The sequence below is a fragment of the Dipteris shenzhenensis genome, chromosome 11, assembly GCF_047967505.1.
Source record: "Dipteris shenzhenensis isolate YYH24624 ecotype China chromosome 11, Dip_SZ_1.0, whole genome shotgun sequence".
Lineage (NCBI taxonomy): Eukaryota > Viridiplantae > Streptophyta > Polypodiopsida > Gleicheniales > Dipteridaceae > Dipteris > Dipteris shenzhenensis.
Window position 1 is genome coordinate 51603419 of NC_141606.1, and position 18481 is coordinate 51621899.

The window sequence follows — 18481 nt, forward strand, 5'->3', positions numbered from 1 at the left end:
AAGTGTTTAATTACGTAAAGGGCCAAGGTCGGCTAAGATACAATCGCAGCCGTCCGATGAGGACACTTTCATTAGAGAGAATCTCATCTCAACCACCCACAGTTAATGTAACTGAGGTAAAGTCAGGTATCACAATTGAATTCCCCAACCATGGTTTGTGGTGGCCTCAGCTTGGGGGAAGGGGTTGGAGGAGAGCTTTGGTGGGTGGAAAGTCCTTGGAACATGGCTAGCGGCGTCCAAGGCTGGAGGAGTGGAAAGTCCTTGGAATATGGCTAGCGGCCTCAATCGTTCTGCCCTTGACGCAGGCCGCTAGCCATGTTCCAAGGATTTTCCCCTATACGTGGAGTAACACACTATCGATAGCTAAGAGGCTATGGCAATTGCATCTTGGAAACAATACGCAGCACTAAGCAGTGATTGGAATTTGGTGGAATTGAAATTAAGAAACGATGCTGGCTCATCAGTTGCTTGGAAGCAGGCCTCTCAATCCCTCCTGCACCTCCATTCCCCCTGCGAATTCCTGCGAGGATCAAGCGCTGTGGACTACCAGGTCGCTCCATCTTCTTACTCGCAGCAGCAGCAGCAGCAACAGGAGGAGGAGGAGGAAGCGAAGGCCATGGATCGATGTAGGTGAGCAACCTGTAGCCGCAAGCTTAACATCTTTTGATAAGTCTATCCAAGCTCCATGGCTGGACATCCAGACTATCGCCTCTCTCTTACAGGGTCACATTGCCCTACCCCTGGGCAATTGCATCCATGCCCACATTGTCAAACATGGACTCGAGCAGGACACCTTCATCGCAAACCTTCTTGTCAGCATGTATGGCAGATGCGGATCCATGGAGGACGCATGGTCTGTGTTTCACAAACTTCCTCAACCAAATGTTGTATCCTGGAATGCCATGGTCTCTGCATACGCTCAGTGTCAGCATGGCGAAGCCCTCGAAGTCTTTAGACAAATGCAACTCCAAGGTGTGGACCCGAACAAGGTCACGTTCATCAGCGTCCTGAGAGCATGTACCCGCTTAGCGGACCTTACACATGGAAAAATCATCCATGCGTTCATCGTGGCTGGTGGATACGAGTCGGATGTTGTTTTGGGAACCGCTCTTGTCAATATGTATGGAATATGTAGAGCTCTGACGGACGCTCGTTCTCTGTTCGACGAGATGAACCAGCGCAATTTGGTGTCCTGGAACTGCTTGATTGCAGCCTACGTTCAGCAAGGGCACGGCACGGAGGCCCTCGACCTCTTTCGGCAAATGCAGAATGAAAGTGTCGTACCAAACAGGCCCACTCTACTTAGTGCTCTACGTGCTTGTGCTGAACTGTCAGCCCTAGCTGAAGGTCAGACCATCCACGCAACCATTGTTTCTTGTGGCATTGATTCAGATATAGCTGTGGGGAATTCTCTTGTCAATATGTACGGGAAGTGTGGGCATTTAGAACGGGCATGCTCTGCCTTCCACAAATTGCAACACCGTGATGTGATTTCTTGGACGGCTCTGATTGTAGCATGTGCTCAGCAAGGACAACCGACAAAGGCACTTTGTCTTTTCCATCAAATGCAAATGGAAGGCATACAGCCAGACGAGGTCACTCTTGTGGGTGCTCTGACTGCATGTGCTAACTTGGCCACTATAGCACAAGGTAAGGCCATCCATGGTTGCATCGTTTACAGTGGATGTGAGTCAAATGTGGCAGTGGGGAATGGACTTATCAATTTGTATGGCAAATGTGGAGATTTGGTGAAAGCGTGTTTGGTTTTCGACAATATGCGAGAACGTGACCTTGTCACATGGAATGCCATGATAGCCGCGTATGCCCAGCAAGGGCAGTTAAAGGGGGCCCAACGCATCCTTAAAGCAATGGAGCACGGTGGTGTGAAGCTAAATGAGGTTACCTTCGTCAATTTATTGAGTGCATGTGCCAGTCCATCTACCCTAGCTGAAGGTAAGGTGATTAACGCATACATTTTTGCTAGCGGATATGAATCAAATACTACTGTGACAACTGCTCTCATTAGCATGTATGGTAGATGTGGTGCTTTGGAGGATGCCCACATTCTGTTCAGCAAGATTTATCAACGCAATGTGGTCTCTTGGAATGCCATGATCACTGCGTATGCCCAGCATGGGCATGGTGACAAGGTGTTTGAGCTGTTCCAGAAAATGCAGCAGGAAGGTGTCAACCCAAATGAGGTTTCTTTTATTGCTCTGCTGCGTGCATACAGCCATGCAGGCCTGGTAGACGAAGCAATGTGTTGCTTTGATTCAATGAGCAAGGATCATGGCATCACACCGACTGTTGAGCATTACGGGTGCGTGATTGATATTTTGGGCCGAGCTGGGCGGTTGGATGAAGCAGAAGGCATGATCTCTAATATGCGTGTGAGCCCTGATGCGTGTTTGTGGGCAACCTTGCTTGGCGCCTGCAGGATGCATCATGATGTGGATCGAGGTGTACGAGTTGCAGAACACGTTATGAATTTGGACTCACAAATTGCAACACCATATGTACTACTTTCAAATATCTTTGCCAAAGATGGAAGATGGGGTGATGTGAGGGAACTTATGGAAGGGAGAAGTGTAAAAAATTAGCCAGGATGTGGCTTTATTCAGGCCAATTGCAGAGCCCATTTTTTGTGTGAGGCCAATCAGGTAAGCACTCAGAAGCAAGTCATATGAATGCCAAAGGATGGACAGTTTGATGGAGGCCGCAGAAAGGGAAAAAATGGGTCGCTGGCTTGGCTCGCAAAGTGAAGAGTGGGTTATTGCTTTTGGACTCAACCCACTGCTGTGGGCAGCTGTTGAGGGACTTCAAACTCTTCGTTGTCACTGTAGAGCCACTCCACAGTAGTGACTTATCTCACTTGCTGCTTTATATTGCAGTGTTTATTGTAGCCTTTTTGAAGCTCAACGATGGGTCACTAAGGCCTTTGTGTGCAGTTGATGACTCAGAGAACTCCTGTTCCAAGGGCTTCGAACTGGCAGGCTCAATTATCCCAAGAACTCTAAAGCTTTAATTATCTTCAACAGAGGGCTTGGCAAACTTAAAATGGCTGCTGCAGTGCCATTTAAAACACTTTTTGGTCACAATGAACAAGGTAGGCTCTAATACTACTGACAAAGAGCACTGTGAAGAGGTAGGGAAAAGCTAGAGACCAAAGTTCATTGAGGTGGTTTTCAATTCCTAAAATTGTGACAGTAGCATACTCTACAAGGGAAACTGTGCAATGCTCTCAAACACTAATCTACATTTTCAAATAATCAGTGCAGTCTCCCTGTCCTATGGTAGCGATTTCATAATATTGGTCTGGCTGCCTTGTAATAACAAACTGCTTATCTTCTAACTGCCCACCTCCTACAGTTTTGACTCAAAACAACTTGGTCACTGGAATTTCTTATGTCGTAGGCAAGAACTATTGCAATATTCTATTGTGAGAGGTTTCGCCATGCATGCAGTGCACTTCAGCCGAAGCAATCTTTAACCAAGAATAGTTCACACATGAGAGAGAGATAGGAGACAATGTAGATTTGCATATACATGGCCCGATGAGGCTGAAAACTGAATCTCCACAAGTGATGGAACAATGTGCCACACTCGACACTGCTTGAACACTCTTGTTTTTTTCAAGTGACGAAGAGGTGAAGAGCCACTGGTGAATGATGTGATTGTGATGGAGAGTGGAGGTGCAACCTCTACTTACATAGCCCAAGCAAGAGCTAGGCTGAGCCAACCAAGTAGGGCTGATAGTCCTAGAGCTGACCCATAACGGACCAGCTGCCGACCTGTAGCAGACCAGAACAGCCGACCAGATGCTGACTGCCACATGGCTGACGCCTTGTCATTTGTTGACCATGCCACGTGGCTGATCTGCCACATGGATATGCTTTCACACGTTGCTGCTGACACATCATGTGCTGCTCCATGACTGTTTTGCCACATGAGCATGTCAAACTGATTGCCATATGGCAAATATATGGCTCATCATCATCTAGGGTGCCTTGTATGAGGTAGTATGCCTCATCATCCTCCCCATGGACAGCAAAGCTTTCTGGGACAGGAAAGAACTGTCCCAACATGCAGCCCCCTCCGTCATGGGTGCTGCTTCTCAATGCATCTGCATCCCTTCTTCACAAATGTCTCCATGGGAGCTAACGGAGCATCTGCCTCAACATGTGGGTATTGGCCCATGGTGGGTTGTTTAGAGGGGGTGTTGGAATTATGTAGGCCACCTCTCCACCTGTGAGCCCCCAAATGAAGAGAGCATGTGGGCGGTGCACCAACAGGGACTCCGAGAGGCCAAGCGGGCAGCTGGGGGGGGGGGGGGAGGGGGGGGAAATCTGAGGGCATTGGCAGGGCTGCCACTGTTAAAGTTGGTCATCTCCTGTTTGTACTACAGGGAGTGAGGGCTTCTTTGTGGCTGTGCAGTAAGTAGGTTCTTCCTGTAAAATAAGGGGTTACTTGGGGGCAGTGCCAGGGCAAGATAGGCTGGTTATGCGCAAGCAAAGGGCTAGTTAGAGGGCCTATTAATGGCCTGGGTCAGTTAGGGCTGGCTATTGCCAGCTGGGTTAGGGCCAAACAGGCCAAGCTAACCATCCAACCAGGGTCCGGTCAGCCGATGTGACTAGGGCTGGTCAAACCGACCAGATCAGGTCGGGTTAAGCAGACCAGCCAACCAAACCCAGTTGGGCTAGGTGGCCAGTCTCCCTCCTATAAATTGGGCCATTGTGCCCATCATTTAGAGTTCACATGCGCAGGCCAGCCTTGTGTTCGGAGTCTTCCGAGGTGCAGATTTTCAGCCTTGGAGTTTATCTTCCTGTTGTGGTTTTACTCAGCTGTAAGGAGCAGAGGTTTTTCCAGCACTTGTGCGTTGTAGTCCATTGCAATTTTTTCTCTCTACACAATTTTGTGCTGTCTCTCTCTATTCGCAGATCTGCTCTCGCTTTTCTGTTTGCATATTCCACTGCACTCTGGCATGGTACCAGAGCACAATGTTGTGTAAAAGCCTTGGACTAAGACAGCGTACAGAGCAGGAGCTGGTGACACTTGATTAGCTGAGGCATGGACAGTTCATGGAAGAAGAAGACACTGCTCGAAGTCTGCACAGTACGAGGAGGTGGCGTTGCTGCAAATCTCTGTGGAGCCAATTCTTTCTCTTTTTTCCCACCGACCCTCCCATTTTCACAAGACCACGCTCACCCCACAAGATGGCAAGTCTACTTGAGATGGGCTGAGAAGCCAATGAAGGTCCCCATACTACCTACATTCTCAATAGACTGGTAGTTGGACGGACACAACTACGTGTGTGGAGGGTAATGATGGAATCAATGTTGCAGATCCGAATGAGGAGAAACTTGGAAACCTTAGCTCAAGGAGAAGGAAACCTTGGCACAGGTGTCAAAGTGTGAGTTTGATCCTTCATATTCCTCAATTGTACCTCTCAGATGATCGACTATGTGAAGGACAGAGCCAAAGGAATCCTGAAGCATTTGGCTTCTCTCTATAACATTGTATCACCCATGAAGCTGTTGGAAAGTAGAGGATAGAATCCCTCACACCTCTCACTCCAATCGCAGCTCATACAACACTCAGTAGACTATGTAGATGATCACACTCGTACACAACCTTCCTCTTAAGAGATAGGAGAGAGAGAGACCAAAACTCAGATATATTCTTCCACAAGATGTGGGCTGACAAAAGCTCAGAGATGAGGAAAGAAGATAGCAAAGGTTGCTGCCCAAAAACCTGAGCACTCTCCTCTCCCAGCACTCTTGCCGGGTGCAAGGCTTCCAGTGTAGGTGATGAGAAATGAGGGAGAAGCGGGACTATTTATAGGCCCAGTCCTGGGCTCAGAAAACCGACCAGCAGGGGGCCGACCCCCTGCTGTAGCACCGACCTGGAGGGCCCCACCACCGACCAGATTGGTCAGCCATTTGCTGGCTGATCTGGCCGGCTTGGGCCAGGCCTATATAAAGGCCCATGTGCCCAGCACATGGGCTGCTGATGCAGTCCACAAACCCGACAACATGCTGCTCCAGGAGGCGCCTCCAATGCTGCACCATCATCATCCTGTTGCATGGGTTCCAGGCCAGCAGGTAGGTCCTCTGGTTTCTTCCTGCCCAGCCCCCTATAGTCTCCTGCCCCCTTGTCCCCTCAAATCGGGGGCTCACAGGTGGGGCAGTGACATTCTAACAGAAGCACGCCTCCTTTGGAAGTGTAGATGTGAGTGTTGGTCCACGCGAGGTCAACAACCATGTGGGACCACATTAACAAGTTACAAGCACTTCAACTAGAGGTCCTTCAAGTTGGGAAGGAGACATCTTTGGAGGATATGGCCATCGCATTGCTGTCCCACCTTCCTGAATAGCACTAAGCGTTCTACTCATCCTTGATGACGAGTGGGAGACTCAACACTCTCATCCTATGGTGTTGGACCAAGAGGAGTGATTCGACAACTTCCTACAGGGTGGAGGATCGGAAGCCTTGGTCGCCGTGCAGTCAACCGGGAGAAGCAACACAACAAGGGTAGAGGAAAGTCTTCAGATAAGAAGTCCATGTGTTCCGTGAGGCCTTGAAGGCGAATCAGTTATGTAACCTCTGTGGGAAGAAGGGTCACTATTGGAGAAAGTGTATGGAGCCACGAGAAGGATACTGGTTCCTCAGCAGCAGCCACAACAACGCTAGCATTTGTACACGTGGAGATCGTGGACACAGGAGTTCCACCTTCGAGCAGGGAGGCAGCAGGTCACACCATTGGTGAGTCTTGAGAATGGAATGTGGACAGTGGATCTTCCAAGCACATGATGCATTCCCAAGAGTAGTTTTAGGATCTTTGGTGGCAGTCAGGTTGTATTTGCATTGGTGATAAGTCCATTGTACTAATTGAAGGTGAGGGCAGGTTGAACATCATTTTCAACAGCAGAAGGGGGAAGCATACGGTCCAAGTTCTTTATGTTCCACTCAAAGCGGCAGGTGGGGTAGTTTGGGAAGGAACAGTCGACGAGGGATCTACAAACTCCCTGTGCTCTCCTCTTATAGGTACTCATATTAGTGACTTGTGGCATTCCCGAGATGGTAGAGTTGGAGTGTAGCCTCAAAGTTGGAGCGACTCAAATTACACAGAGATCTATCGTTCGAATTAACTGAAGTCAATTATCTTGACCAAAATCAATATGAAATTTTTCTCTTTATTTCTTGAGAGAAGTACAAGTGCGTGACAGTTTGGAGTCTTCCGAGGTGCCGATTTCAGCCTTTAGACTTGATCTTTCAGTTGTGGTTTTACTCAGCAGTAAAGAGCAGAGGTTTTTCCAGCACTTGTGCCTTGCAGTCCACTACAGTTTGCTGTGCAGTTCTTTCTTTCTCTAGACATAGTTTTGTGCTGTCTCTCTCTATTCACAGATCTGCTCTCTCTTTTCTGTTTGCGTATTCCACTGCACTTTAATAGCCACATGGAGAGCATAGGCAGTGTCACCAGGCTGCTATTGGAGAGAAGGACAAGCTCTAAACAGTGGCCAGAAAGGCCCACACCTGGTGCAACAACTGTAACCAAGACCAACAGCAAAGGGTGCTCAAGGAAAATGGAGACGTGGACCAACAGACAAGGCTGTTACTAGCAGCACCAGATTGCGTAGGATGCATAGAAGAGAACTGGTGCTTGGGGCAGAGCGAGATATAGGTGCCTGGAGACATAAGGTAGCAAGGCGGCTGTTTTGGGCCATCTATATCTGCAGGTACAAGTTGGGCCAATCTACAATTGGTCGTTTGATTTTCCAGGGGCTGCAGCCCTCTGTAAAGGCCCCCCAGCCTTTGGGCTATCTATGCTATCCATTCTATCAAGCCACCAATATTGGGTATCTACCAAGGCAGGAGGGAGGCTGAGGGATTGTCCATAAGCTGTGTAGTACAGTCTACATTCCTGGGCTATTTATCTTCCGCAGCGGAGAGCGTTGGCCATGTAACATGGTATCAGGCCTTCAGGGAGACTCACAAGTGTCGGAAGCTTGATGGTGAGATTCTTGTGAAAGGAGACATCAATTCAGCTTGTAGAAATCTGAAGGACAGGTATCTTGCAGGGAGGGTCATTGAGATTCAAATAATGTGTACACTTCCTAAGCCCTTCGCTTCATCATCATGGCTGCTAGGTAAGCTCTTAGGAAGTAACTATTCTCTCAAGATGATGAAGATCCAGAGCATCCTAGTGGTTTGGATGATCTGGGAGATTATGATAGGAGTGGAGTCAAGTCCAAAAGCTATCAAAAAGCCGGCTAGGACTATGACGACACCAGCAGATCCAATAGTATTCAGGGATAGGGTACTACAAGATCTTACCACCATCATCATTGGCACAACTGCAGACTTGGTCCGCCCTCACATTGAATTCGCAGACACGACGTTTTTAGCAAGGACCACACCGATAGACATGTATGAAATCAACATTGCGGCCAGGATCCTCGACTTGTATCTTTATTCTATAACATGAAGATGGAGGAGGGGGGCATTGTGAGGGATCTCATCACCCAGGATGAAGGTGGTGAGGAATCATCTATCAACAGTTGGTCAATAGACAGATTCAGCACCAATTGCTAGGCTATTGCTTGGTATGCTCCCGAAGAGCTACAAAGGGTTTGTTACAGCGATGGTTGTAGGACAACAGTCGGCACCGGTGACTTTTAAGGAGGTAGTGCTTTTGCTTCTTTAGGAAGAAGCTTGGGAGAGAAAGTATGACGGAAAAGAAGATAAGACCTTTTATGCACAAGACAACAGCACAAAGGCACATGGAAGGGTAGGCCTGGCAACAGCAGCAAAGGAGAAATGACAAACGGGACGATGATGAAGACTCTTCTCTCAGTGGAGGCAAGAAGAAGACACAATGCTTCTACTGGGACCAGCCAGGACTTAAAAAGAAGAAGATTGATCAGAAGAGAAGAAAGGAATCAAATCAAATTTTCCAATTCAGCGAGCTATTCTTTGTTTGCACAGCTCCAGCGCAGATCCATTGAGCTGTTGGAAGCCACATCTACACTCAGGACAGTTTCCATGCCATTTGGAAGCTCCTGCCAGTTGTTCATGACTAGAAATCATCTTTTAACACCATTTCCACTTCTAGACCTCAGACTAGGCAGCTCCGTACAGGCATGATAGCCTTTTGCAACGTTTCAACCAGGCTTAGTTCCACTATAGCCTGTCTGTACAGCCGTATAAATGCTCGTACCGCCATAGAAACTGTATGGATTTTTTGTCAGTTCCTGCTTGCACAGGAAATTCTCCAGTTCAGTTTCAGTTTCTGGCATCTGTCCAGTGCTGCACCATCTGCACAGTTGTACGGATCACCTGTCAGGAGCATACAGCTGGTTCCTAGCTATTTCTGCCAGTTCCAGTAAGCTGGCTTGCCATTGGGTTCACATTTCCAGTCTTGATTGGAACATTGCAGAGACGTTTGCTGGTACAGTTGCATTTGGGGCTTTCATGAATTTGCCCTCTTTTTGGCTGATTCGCCCTTCACAAATTTGGGGCTTTTTTGCCAATTTTACTTTAGTATTGTAGTGACTGCCTGTAAGGCCTTGCCCTCCAATGGATGCAGATCTCACCAAAGTAGAGTTTTCCCAGAGTTTGCTAGATGAGCAAGATTGTTCACTCCTCGCTTGTCTCTTCCATTGTATATACAGATTCTCAGTAGGAGGGGGGACTGCTTAGAGTCCCCTCTATTGTGTTCTATGTTCTTTTTATTGTGTGGAATTCCCTTCATTTTGGGTTTTAAAGCAGTAAGGTAACACTGATTTGTTCATCCAGCCAAAGTCCAACATGGTTTAAGAAGAAGAGTCATCAAGGAGAAGGACAAATAATTATTAAAAATTAATTAGAAGTCTGTCAATTTAATGAGTTGTTAGAAATTTGGTGGTGCTCTTTCAGATTTGTGTAAAAAATTATTGAGCATGATGATGAGAATCTTTTTTTTTGCAGCCCTTGGTCTCGAAGGTTAGGCCGTGTATGCGGGTAGCCATGTGGAGCTCAACAGAACCAACTTACACATGGTTAGGGTTCAAGAAGTAGATTCAGGAACAGCTTTTTTTCCAGGCACCTTCAGAGAGAAATTATTGGTGTATTGGCATGTTCGTTCCGGGCATGAATGAAATAGTAGATCATTTTATTCCAGGAGTACAAGGGTGGAAGAAACTGAGAAAGGTCTTGAATGAAAATCGGAGATAAGCTCCTCAAGAAATACAAAGGAGTAGGCAACCCAAGTTCCTACTTTCCTATTTGAATGGTTGAGAGACCTCTGTTTATTTTTCAGAGATGTATCCGTTTCATAGCCTGTCATCTTGAGGATCAGGTCGTTCTATACTGGGCAGCCATGCGGAGAATGAGACAAATATCTTACACATGGTCGAGATTCAAGAGAGATCATGGTGCACTGGGAAAATCCTTGTCAATGCATGGGTGAAGAATTGTTTACGTACCTCATCGTTTGGAAACTTAGTTGAAATCTCAAGCCTTTAGCAAGTTGACATAGCTGTGAAGCTTGAGAAGATACAATACTTTTGGGTGAAAGTTGCTGAAAACAGGAGGTTGGTGTTCCATAAGTATAAGGCAGTGCCAAACAGAAATCAGTCACTAAAGAAGTATAGGGACGCGGAGAAATCAGGAAGGATCGTGTTTCAGAAGTCTGATTTTGTTCTGAACAGAAATCAGCCACTTATGAAGGACAGGTCAAAATTGTGTAAGAGGTCTGCTCCTGAGCGATGACAGCAATACATGAAGGCAAGTGCTTCAAGTGTGGCCAGCAGGGTCATACTTCTAGGAGTGCAAAAACATAGCCAATCGTGGAGTAACAAAGGAGAATAAAATTTTAAAACGAGGCTTCTATTCCTATGACAACAGAATATTCAGCTTGTAGGATGGAAGGACAGGACAAACACTTTTATCCTTTTTTATGCTTGAGTGACTCATAATTTCATACCTTATGGGTTGGTGACAGAGTGAGGAAGAGAAAGGGCAGCCTACGGCATATCTTTCAATTGTGCTTCCAAAATGGTATTGGCAAACTTTGTATTCATATTCAAAGGTAACTTGATCACCTTCTATTCAAGGTGGCTTTCCTTAAGAAATGTTGTTATTTTAGGGGTGTGCCTTGATACAAGCAAATGATTCAAGTGTAGACTATTAGAAGCATATGAGCATGCTTCAACATAAAGGACCAACAACATAATTTCGGTGGATCGTTTCTTTGGTAATTTGTGGTGAAATTCTAAAGATATAAAGAAATGAATTTGTTCTTATTTTATCTTCATGCAAGATATGAAGAAAATTGTCTAGGTATCGAAGTTTACACAGACAACAATGAAACATTTTGAACCCAAACAAATTGTGCGTATAAAATGATTAAAAGATTTAGGATGCATGATTGTAACGTTATGAATACAACACTGAATCTAGATGATAAATTATTGAAGAGCAAGGATAGCCCTAGAGTTGTAGATGGAACTCTATATATAGGTGCCCTATCAAAAGCATGATCATTGTGACGACTATTGGGTGAGAACAGCTTTTCCTAGTAGCATTTGTGTCCTAGTACATGGCAAACCCTAAAAAATGCTATGGGGGGAAATAGCTAAGATCAAATTTGTTAAGTTGTATCATGATGTAGAAACATATTTGAGAGAAGCGATAATGTGAAACTAATATGATATATTGATAGTAATTGAAACGGAGCACTAATCAAGCTAAGTCCAAATCATGTAATTCATGCGTGTGATGAGCACATAGAAGTCATCTTTACCAAGCCTCTTACAAGGATTACACAATAGTAGAGTTTCACCATGATGCGTGTCAAAGGCAGTTCATTGGGAGTATCCGAGAAAGGTGTAATGAACTATGGATGTAGTCCATTAAATTTTCATCAATGTAAATTGTTCTTAGGCTCAGTAATAAACTCATGTTGGAAATTTGAACTTTCGAATATTAAATTTCTTAGGTGCGTTATAATTTGAAATTAGAGACTCAACAAAGCTATTCAACATCTTGTTTATGAAGACCCAAACAAAACTATTTACCTTTCAATGTCTTGTACTTCGAGTAGGAAGCTAATGAAAGTTTGTAGTTTATAGTGTAAGTGACCTATAACCTTTGCATGTTTCTTTAGGAAACTAGAAGTATGTGCTACATCTTGAATTGCAAAGGGAATATGCATCTTCACAGAGCTTAAATAGAAAGTGGTGAACAATAGAGTAGCATTTATGAAATTTGGAGCATGAAGGGTGTAATTGCTTGGATGTTTGGTCCTAGGATCTCTTTCAAATTATGTACTTCCATTTGTAGATACTATATCAATGGACCAATGTGTCAAGGATGGCAATTGTAGTTTCCTTGGTTATGGTAAGTGGCGACGGTGATGTAATCATGAAAGGGAAAACAAGGGCAAAGGATTATCATCCATCTTGGTAGCTCTGGAGAGCTCCTCTTAATCTGCAGGCAAATTCTACTACTTTAGTTTCATAGGTAGCGTCATCATATGTGTCCACATATGTTAGAAGCATGACCAGCTTAGAAATCACTCTTGGGTAAGAAATTGTGAATTCAAACAACTGAAGATTGAACTGTTATAAGTGAAGCAATCTTGCAATACATACAATGAACTAGCAGTAGTATAGAAAACTATGCAACATTTACAAGCGAAGGGCTCAACAAAAACAGCTTCTTGCAATAATTTTTAGTTCTTATCTTCCTCTTAATTCTTTGTTAAGTATGTTGATCGAAATTGCTTGCAAGTATGTTGTTTGAATCTTTTACTTCTTTTATAAGAAGCTTGGATAGCTATTAAGCTCTAAAGTTTCTTTTGTTTCGAAGGCCTTGTGATTGCAAAGGCTAATAAGAATAATCAAGAGTAGTTTAAGAAATTAGATTCTTTTCTTCAAGCAATGATTTTGACTATAATAAGAAATCCCAAAAGGGAATCAATTCGAAAGTGTGTAGCACTTGATATTAGTTGTGGGCTAGCAAAGTCATTGAATGCAAACAACATCTGTGATAAGTTATATGCACGTGATACATCTGTGATAAGCTAAGAAGGAAACACTATAATATTCAAGCAGTGAGAGGGGTCCTGAAATCCAAAGGGCACTTTTGAGAAAAAGTATGTGATTGTTTTGTTCTTTCTCTTGTCAAACAATCACGTATAGTTTTGACTTAAAAGGATTGTCATGGTAGTGAACAATATCTCACAAATGAAACAATTTTGGAAACAATTGGAGAATACATATGTAGAAAGTACCTTTTGAACAAGTGTTTGCGAACAATAAGGGTGTGGAATCATTGTTCAATCTACACAAGAAGGGAGTGGAATAATACATTTTCGGATTTGGAGAGAGTACAAAGAGCAATGGTGAAGTTCTATAAGATTTCTTGATAGGGGTTTTATGTCATTAACTAACGTGATCAAGAGATCACCTTAGCAATGGGGTGATGGCCTAATAATAGGGAATTATACCACATTTATACATCTGGTATAAGCCCATATACTAGTGGTATATTTATAAAGCAATTATAAGCCTACATACTGAGATGGTATAGGTCCTTAATATACCGATGGTGTATGGCCTTATACCAATAGTGTTCTCTCTATATAGCCTGTGACTTCCCATGGGCATTTTCACCGATGGAGAGTTTACTTGTTCCTCACATTGGTTTGAGGCTTCCATGACGGCATGGTTGCTCTGTCCAATCCTCAATTTAGGTGGGGCAGGAAAAGTTCATTACGGTGGCCTCTTAAAATGTTGATGTGTATGTGTTTTAGGTGCTTAGAGGTGTAACTGCGACGTCATTGCTCAGTGTGACCTTCGAATTGGGTGGGGTATAAAAAGCATCGTGGTTGCACTTCTATTTTATTTCGTATGCAAATTCAAAATGGTTTAGGTAGACTTAGAAGTAGAAACATATAAACCTACATATGATCGAATCAATCATAAATCAAATCATTGCATACAATCTTGAATCAAATTGTTGCATCAAATATGCAATACATGTAAAAGTCGTGAAAGATAGTGGATGCATGAATGTTTTATAATAGGTGGACCTTACATTATGAGACAATTCATACAACTCTAGACGTTAGAGCAATTAGATCATCAATTAGTCGACGTTAAACCAAAGTCCTTATTCATAATATGACAAGAGTTGCATAGTTTTCATCAATCTCATGAATAGATTGGTAGTTTGATAGAAAATAAAAATAAAAATTGAGTGTACATCCTTAGTTCAACACTTCCATTGTGGTATCGTTGGGGCAAGAGAAGCATCATGATGGAAACTTTGTGGTGTTCGTGCTCTTTTTGGTCTTTCAAGAAAAAGGAATATGTATTTCTATTAGGAAGAAGAGGAAGTCTTAGGTCTTAGGATTTCATTGCGGCATTGTTGCTTTGTCTAATCTTTGGATTAGGTGGTGTAAGAAAGGCATCTTGATGGAGAGGCTATGTCAATATGGCTCTTAATGGTCTTTGGACAAGAAAAGGTTGGATATTTGTCATGGCTAATAGGTTTTCTCACATGGGATGAAAAATTACAACTTACATACATGAAATGAATTTAGAATGGTAAGGACATGAATTTAGAAACCAACTCTTTGGCTATCTCATGATATTGCTACTAGATTAATCAATCTATAGTACATTTGATTTCGTCCCATGGATGATGGAATGGTTAGGACATGAGTTTAACAAGTGTCTCATTAGACATGCAATTCATTATAATTTATTAGGTAAAAATTGTTAGGATAAGACTTGCTTCAATGGACCGTGGTATTTCATTTTCAAAGGGATTTGTTTGGCATGCAGCCACATTGACAATACCCCTAAATTTAAAGTTTCACTTTTTGCATAATTATTCCTCCCTCTTCATGTGTACAACTTATGGTGATAGAAACTCATGCATAATGAGTAGATTTCTATAACATAACAACTTTCAATTTAAAATTTCCAATTAACATGATACCAAAGCCAAACAAATTTATTTTTTGCATTAAAAAATGCCATGCCAAAACCACCATTTGCATTATATTTTTGCAAATTTACATTAACTTCATTAAAGTAAAGTGCACTAGTATTAGTTTGGCTCCCCCTTGCAAAACTAGGATTAAGTTAAACTACTCAGTGACCAAGTCTACATGACATCACTGGCATCTACAATGTAAACTAGTTAATCTCATGCAATTTTGAACAAGTTTCATTGATTCATCCTTATCTCATTGTAATTTTAATATATTGGAAGATGTGACATTGATCCCACAATAGGTGTAAACATCTTTCATTGTCCAAGTTTCATTCTAGCTTGCCATTGCACATAAGAAACATTCTTTTAGTTTGTCAAATGTTGCTTCATTGATTCATAGTTCTAATACATAGTTTGTCTCATCCCAGAAATCTACTCATGCCATTTCCTTCTGATTTCCCATGCTAGGAAATATTTTCTTTGGGAAATGCCGACATTGCAATTAATGATGATTCTATATAAAGAGAGAGAAATGCCCTAGCTTCTTGTATTTTGCACAATTATAATGAGATGCCCTAGGTTCTTGTATTTTGCAATTACAATAAGATGTAAATAAGTGAGGTAACAAATACAACTTGCAGATCCTTTGCCCAAACTTCCCTTGTCACTCCACACCAGTTTCCCAAGGCACAATATTGCATATAAGAAGATGAGTTTAGACATGTGTCCAAACTGATCTATTTGTGTCGATGATCATCAAGAAGGAGATGATGCATAGCTACATTTGTTTCTCAAGACTCTTCAGAAATTCAACTTGCGTATCTCTTCAAGTATAAATAGTAGACAACAATCAAAATGAAATTGAGGTCTTAACACAATAAGCAGATTAATTTTTTTCTTTGAAGTTCAAGCTTGGGCCAAAATGCCCATGTAGCAATTTTACTGGATAATAAACTGATGAGGAGCATATAATGATGAGTTTGGATACATGATGTTAATGCATTGGACATGGTGAGTACCAAAAATCATTTATTTGTTCTCCTCAATTTTGAATATTTCACCTAATGATCCTCCAATTAGATCATTCAATGTCATATCATTAGAAAGAGCTTCTTACGCTACCTCCTTTTCTTCTCTTTCTCCACTAAATCTTTTTTTGTTTGCATGATTTTTAGCATCCAAGGGATTTTCTACAACCTACTTCGAAGGAACCGGTTGCGTACACATGAACCATATTTTCTTCGTTCTATCACTTGTTTTAACCAAGTGTTAAAGATTGTGCAATATATAAGCCAATGGCCATGCTTCCATATCACATCCTTCTCTACTTTTTCATTTGTATCCAATGCCTCCTATTTTTATCCCTTTGCAATATGTGATTTGGCATCTCCTTGCACTTATTCCTCACTTTGCAAGTCTGCTTAGAGCATGGGACAGCTAGCAAGGTGTCTATAGCATAATGCTTAGAGTATGGCACAGCTAGCAAGGTGTCTAGAGCACAGTGCTTCTATCCAAGACAAAGTAACCCTTGATATGCAACCACCATCATTATCACCTTGCAATTCACCCTTTTGGCTAGACGATATGATGTCATTCCAATGAGGTAAGTGTTTTGTGTATGGCGTTCTATTGATGTTCTTCACTTGTGTTAACATCCACAAAGTACAGTTGCCAAATCCAGGAACTAAACGTTTTGGAGTTGTAATATTTTATTCAAAATTATGATCATCAGCTATAGATGTGCGTGGAATCGTGCAAATTATACTGCAGTTGGTTGTAAGAATTGAATTGCACACTATAGAAATAGGATTCCTGCAACCACACAACATTCTATTCAACCACACAGAATTCTTTTTTTTTTTTTTACAACGCGTCTTTTTGTTTTTTTTAAATTTCTATAGAGCGTCTATAGGCACGTCTGTCTATTATATAGATGTGCCTATAGAAGCAGATCTATAGACGTGCTAATAGACGCACCAATATACGCGCTCATCATTTTTTTAAATTTAGAAAACGCATCTACATGCGTGTCTATGGATGCATTGTGTTATTGTGCCAAGAATCAAATTAGCATGAAATTTCACATCAAGTGATTCTCTTCCAAGAGTGTCTTTGGGTGTTATCTTGTCTCCTTTGTAGTGCCTTTGTGTTTGCCACTCCATCCCCCTTCACCCTCTCTTCCCCTTCTCCTTCTCCGTCCCTTATCCCCTCTCTTCTTCCCTTTCCCCTTCCCTCTTTCTCTCGTGGAAACACACTGCGACAACCTGAAAGCCGCTTGTGTGACACAAGTGGATAGCTCGTGCTTGCATTGCTCTCACAAGGAAGTAGCTTGGAGTGGAGGCTCCAATAGCATCCCTTCAACATCTCCACGACACGTGAGTCACCATCAAGACCTCGCATTCTTGGCACCGTTGCCGAGGAATGGAAATATGCTTTTGCATTTGCACTTGCTTTCTTTCATAATCTACCCATTGCACAAGGCTTCAAGCTTAATTTGGAGCTTTGTTAGTGGAGATTTAGTTGAGGAATGAGAAAGGAAGTGTGAGTTGGAAGGAAAAGGGATGGAAAACTAGCATTTCATGTTGTAGAGTAGTTTTGAGCTTAGTAAGCTTGTTTTTAAGGTTTGTTTGAGTTGTGAGATGATAGGAAGGTAGTTTCTTAGATTGCTAAGGTGTGTATGTTGTCAAATCTCACAAAAACCAACCAAGAATGAAGAATCAAGCTGAATTTCAAAGTTGTTTTGTGTGTTGACAGTCACCCCTCAAGAAATCTTTAATTTTGGCACTCAAATGTTGTTTTTCTTTCAAGTTTTTTGCATTGAGTAGGTAGACTAAGTAGTATAGCATCCCCCTAGCACAAAAAAACCTAAACAAAAACTCCAAACCTGTAAAAAATCATCAAAGACCAATCGATGACATAGCATATTTCTATCCCCACGAGTCGACGGCTTAGAGCTATCCTGCCAATCAAACTTCATTGACCCGTTGCCATAGCGCTATCCCCACGACCTAACTTCTGACCACGGTCTAACTCGCTGCTTGAATTAAATGCATGTCAGAGTTAATTATCCTACCAATCTGTCATTGACTCATGGCCAAAGCACCTATCCCCACAACTGTCGCTATAACATTATCCCGCTAATCTATGCCTTCAATTATCCCCACGTCCATGTCCATATTTGTATCCCACTGATCGGCGCAGTAAGCTCATCCCTGTGACCGTTGCCACCTTGCTACCTATCCCCACAACTGTCGCTATAACATTATCCCGCTAATCTATGCCTTCAATTATCCCCACGTCCATGTCCATATTTGTATCCCACTGATCGGCGCAGTAAGCTCATCCCTGTGACCGTTGCCACCTTGCTACCCCCACGACTGTCGCTATACTATTATCATGCCAACCCCATTATCCCTCCAATCATTGTCTTAAGTTCATCCCTACATCCGTGGGGATACCACCTGTGCTCTATCCCATTGACATGTGGCACTACCTA

General features: G+C 42.9%; 1 protein-coding gene across 3 annotated transcripts; it reads left to right on the forward strand.

Moving 5' to 3' along the window:
- The first annotated feature begins 335 nt into the window (after positions 1–335).
- On the forward strand, positions 336–10501 carry LOC147897145 (pentatricopeptide repeat-containing protein At4g13650-like). 3 transcript variants are annotated; one of them, XM_087381853.1, is made up of 3 exons: positions 336–3145; positions 9967–10043; positions 10091–10501. In XM_087381853.1, the coding sequence occupies exon 1, from the start codon at positions 450–452 to the stop codon at positions 2598–2600; it is 2151 nt and encodes a 716-aa protein (XP_087237979.1). In that variant the 5' UTR covers positions 336–449; the 3' UTR covers positions 2601–3145; positions 9967–10043; positions 10091–10501. The 3 variants fall into 3 exon arrangements, with proteins under 3 accessions (XP_087237979.1, XP_087237978.1, XP_087237977.1); XM_087381852.1 differs by having other exon boundaries at positions 9967–10501; XM_087381851.1 differs by having other exon boundaries at positions 336–3106; positions 9967–10501.
- Positions 10502–18481: the final 7980 nt, after the last annotated feature.